The following is a 3,790-nucleotide window of genomic DNA, read 5'->3' as shown; positions in this document are numbered from 1 at the left end:
TTACCCTCTGTATTTAGTCTTTGTGTTCCCCTTGTACTTGTCACATCATTGTTCTTGTTGTTGGGTTTTTTCCAATCAAAAGACACACGCGTATTTGTATTGATCAAGATTAACGCAAAAATTGGCCTCTAAAATGTAACTCTCTGCAATAAGCGTATATTTTCCAAAATATTTAACCACCACGCAGTTAATAATTGAATTATCTAAATCGTCCTTCGTAAATTTTTAAACTGTTCTTTTAACCTGTTCATTATGATAAGCAACATTAGATGCTCTGGTCTATATCTTCTGATGCATGTAATATCAATATCCCAATACTGGTCAAAACTTTCTAAGGATTTGTTATTTATAATGAACACTGATATGCATATTAGGAGAACTTTAGTAGTTGTACTGTATCTCCAACAGAGAACTGAATCAAAAACCATCATGGCACATTTTAAACACAGGAAGACAAAAAAAATCTAAACCCATGGAAAATTTCATTAAGAGACACCATCAAAGGAGTCATGAGGTTTATTGCTTGGCAATGGCTCTTGACAAGCCCACTACATTAAACACTGATCTGGGGAAAAGTTCTTTTTTATGACCTTTGCTTTTGGATTTTCATTTGCATTTACAAGGACAACTAGCAGGGCTTTGTTATCAACAATCAAAACAGTGTGGAGAAGACACTGGTGTGCAACAAAATGGGTCCAAATAAGGGCGAATGAAGCTCCTCAGAAGAGGTTGGATTTTGCAATTTGATCCTCTCCATAATCTCTCTCTTCTCCAAAACCAACATTACACCATCATTTGAGAATGTTGACCTTTTCACAAGATCACTGTAATTCTAGAGGCTGTAACTGCTGACCTGTACAGATTGCAAAGGCTCAAACGCTACTTTCACCCCTTCTCTGCTTCTCTCTTCCACACACATTTACACACCACACCAACATAACAATTTCCTGCCTCTCTTTCACACCTAACATACAATAAATCAGCACCATCCCTGCCACACCCTTCGCAATACTTTCTCGTAACAGCTCTTTGTTCATTTGTAATCATTTATCATCATTCATAAGAGAGGCCAAAGTGCAGCACTGATAACGCTTGTTTCCACAATGAGTCTCTTTGTTCTATTAGTCAGTGTTTGCATTCCCACTCAACATTTTTGTCCTGAGCCATTTGTTTTCTTGTTACTAGGTGACAGGAGTCAGACAGACTTCATGTTACACTGTGTTGAAAGCCTCCAGGGCAAAGATTAGTCAACCTCTTGAGTGTGTCTTGTTGGGCAAGGCCCAGGGTCGTTCACTTTATTTGGTCATATAACTTGCACATTTCTTCCATTTTTATTGCTTTGTTTGAGTTCCGAGAGCACCAAGTTCAACATGGCTCTTTCTGAGCAGTCTTTTCTCTAAATCCTAATGCTTTCCACATTGGGGCTGTTAACCATTGTTCACCGTTTGGACAACATCCCTGTTACATAACACAGATTTCCGTAACTCCATATCCCTCACATCCACATCACCTCCCAGAAGGTAACGCAGTTGCCATGGCGACTGCATAAACAGAGCAGTGTTATTAGAGGACCTGTAGATTGTCTGTTATTCTGAAAGACCAGTAAAGTCACAAAACAACATGAGTTGTATTTACCAGCAGATTTATTTTTCAAACAGATCACACACAAACACACACACATAATGATTTCTTGTAAAGTAAATGAAATTAAAATGTTGTAAACGTTAACACATGCTTCACTTTAATCCAAGTTTTCTCCAGTACAGTTTGTGTGTGTGTATGTGTGTGCGTGGAACAGCTTGTCCTGCCAGTTGCACCTCCTAGCTGGAACTGCGCACAGTGGTGGTTGTGACTGTGGTCTTTGAGCCCCCTGTAAAAAAGAAGGGAAAAACTCATGATGGCAGTGCTTCAAGCTTGTATAACACTGACTGTACTGTTGTTGTGTAATTAGTTGTTAAAAGAGACTTTGCTTACCTGTAGCAATAGGTCTAGAATGAGAGAGAGAGAGAGAGAGAGAGAGAGAGAGAGAGAGAGAGAAGAGTAGAGTCAAACAGTGAGTGAAGTGGGTATGTGCATTCTTTTTTTTACATAAATTGGTGCATTTCTGGACTAAATGGTTTCATAAGTCCATGCTCCAGTATCATTGCATCTACCTGGACTCCTCTGTTTCCAGTAGGCTCCTGTAGGTTGCGATCTCCTGCTCCAGCCTGGTCTTAATGTCCAGCAGCATCTTGTAGTCCTGGCCCTGCTGTTCGATGCTCGAGCGCACGTTGCCTAGTTCACTTTCAAGCATGTTGATTGTGTTTTGGAAGGCGCCGAGCATGGCGCTGTAACGACCTTCTGTCTCTGCCAGTGTATTCTCCAGAGCCCCTTTCTGTTAAAGAGGGGGGGAAAAAAGGGGAGCGTCACGCAAACAAATTGGTACTCATAGTTTGATGTTTATACTTACAAACCAGTTTCCTGTAAAGCTTTTGTGACAATATGAAGGTAAAGTCTAAAACCACCAACCACGCCCTGGATTATAGATGTCAGACAGACACAAAAGTATGTCTGTATTTCTATAGCATTTTCCCTTCTATAAAGCAGTGATTAGCAAAGGAATATATAAGGTTTTGAATGCTTGTGTCTTTTAGCTGCTCCTCTGTAGTTACACAGGAGCAGTATGCTGTTCTTTAAGGGAGTGTTAGACGATTGACTCCAGCTGGGCACAGATAATTCATGGCAGTACGACTTTTTCGGTCATCCAGTTCAACATTCCTTTAGCTTTCTTCAAGCTCTTCAAGCCTCCCAGAATTTGAGCAGATGTCTGTGAAATGTTTTCCTCAGCAAGAGCTCTCCCTCCCTTGTCCACAGTTTCATCACTCTTATCTCTCTCACCCTCCCTTTGTTCTTGCATTAAAGCCTCTTTTCTGTTACCCTCCCTTCTGCTCTTTCACTCTCTATCACTGTCTGTTTCTCCATTTCCCAAGACAAGAAAGCGACCGGGGATTTTTGCTCATATAAGGCAAGATCAGTGAGAGGGGAACAGATGTTTTGAGTTTTTTTTTTTCCTCACCATGCTGAGCTGAGACTGCAGCTCAATCTCCAGGCCCTGCATTGTTCGCCGCAGGTCACCGATCTCTGTCTTGGTCGTCTGGATAATCTCTGTGCTGACGGCCACCTCCTTGGACAGGGTTGCCGACTAGAGCAAGAAACAAAGAAACAGTTGTGAAGAAGACTTGTTGATTACTCCTTTGAGTTTCACAGAAGATTATGTTTAATTACAGGTTAGAATCTTGAGGGAGTGTACCCAGTCATTTGCATTGTGAGGGATGTGATTGTTTATGGAAGTCTATTCACCTTCTCATTAAACCAGGACTCCTGGTCGCGACGATGTTTGTCAGTGATGGCTTCGTATTGGGCACGAATCTCGGTCAGTACTTTATTGAGGTCAGCCTGGGGCGCGGCATCCACCTCCACGTTGACTGTGCCGGTAAGCTGAGAGCGCATTGCTGCCAGTTCCTAAATGATCAGGTGGGGAAAGAAGTCAGATATGAGATCTATTGGCAGAGTTTTAAACTGTTTTACAGCTGAGGGGAAGCACGCTCCTGTAGGCACTGCGAGCAGTAATCATGATAGCTAGAGGATATGCATCATTCACCTCTGCATGATTCTTCTTGAGGTATGCCAGCTCATCCTGCAGTCCCTCGATCTGCATCTCCAGGTCAGCCTTGGTCAGGGTGGTCTGGTCCAGCAGGCGGCGCAGGTTGGCGATGTCAGCCTCAACTGACTGGCGCATCATCAGCTCATG

The 3,790-nt window shown here is 42.4% G+C and overlaps 1 protein-coding gene across 2 annotated transcripts in view; it reads right to left on the bottom strand.

The window, feature by feature from the left end:
* Positions 1-1,765: 1,765 nt before the first annotated feature.
* Positions 1,766-3,790, bottom strand: part of krt94 (keratin 94) — a 3,164-nt gene continuing 1,139 nt past the window's right edge. The window contains exons 3-8 of one of the 2 annotated variants that reach the window (XM_032534697.1): positions 3,641-3,790; positions 3,340-3,501; positions 3,056-3,181; positions 2,154-2,374; positions 1,975-1,988; positions 1,766-1,870 (exon numbers count right to left, since the gene is read on the bottom strand). The exon at positions 3,641-3,790 is cut by the window's right edge and continues 7 nt beyond it. In XM_032534697.1, the coding sequence (XP_032390588.1) occupies positions 1,821-1,870; positions 1,975-1,988; positions 2,154-2,374; positions 3,056-3,181; positions 3,340-3,501; positions 3,641-3,790 (723 nt within the window). In that variant the 3' untranslated portion in view covers positions 1,766-1,820. Of the gene's footprint in view, positions 1,876-1,974; positions 1,989-2,153; positions 2,375-3,055; positions 3,182-3,339; positions 3,502-3,640 lie in introns of both variants that reach the window. The other variant, XM_032534704.1, reaches the window with a different exon arrangement.

The sequence above is a fragment of the Etheostoma spectabile genome, chromosome 2, assembly GCF_008692095.1.
Source record: "Etheostoma spectabile isolate EspeVRDwgs_2016 chromosome 2, UIUC_Espe_1.0, whole genome shotgun sequence".
NCBI classification, from domain to species: Eukaryota; Metazoa; Chordata; class Actinopteri; order Perciformes; family Percidae; genus Etheostoma; species Etheostoma spectabile.
The sequence above is the reverse complement of the archived record's forward strand: the minus strand, read 5'-3'. Positions and strand labels throughout refer to the sequence as shown.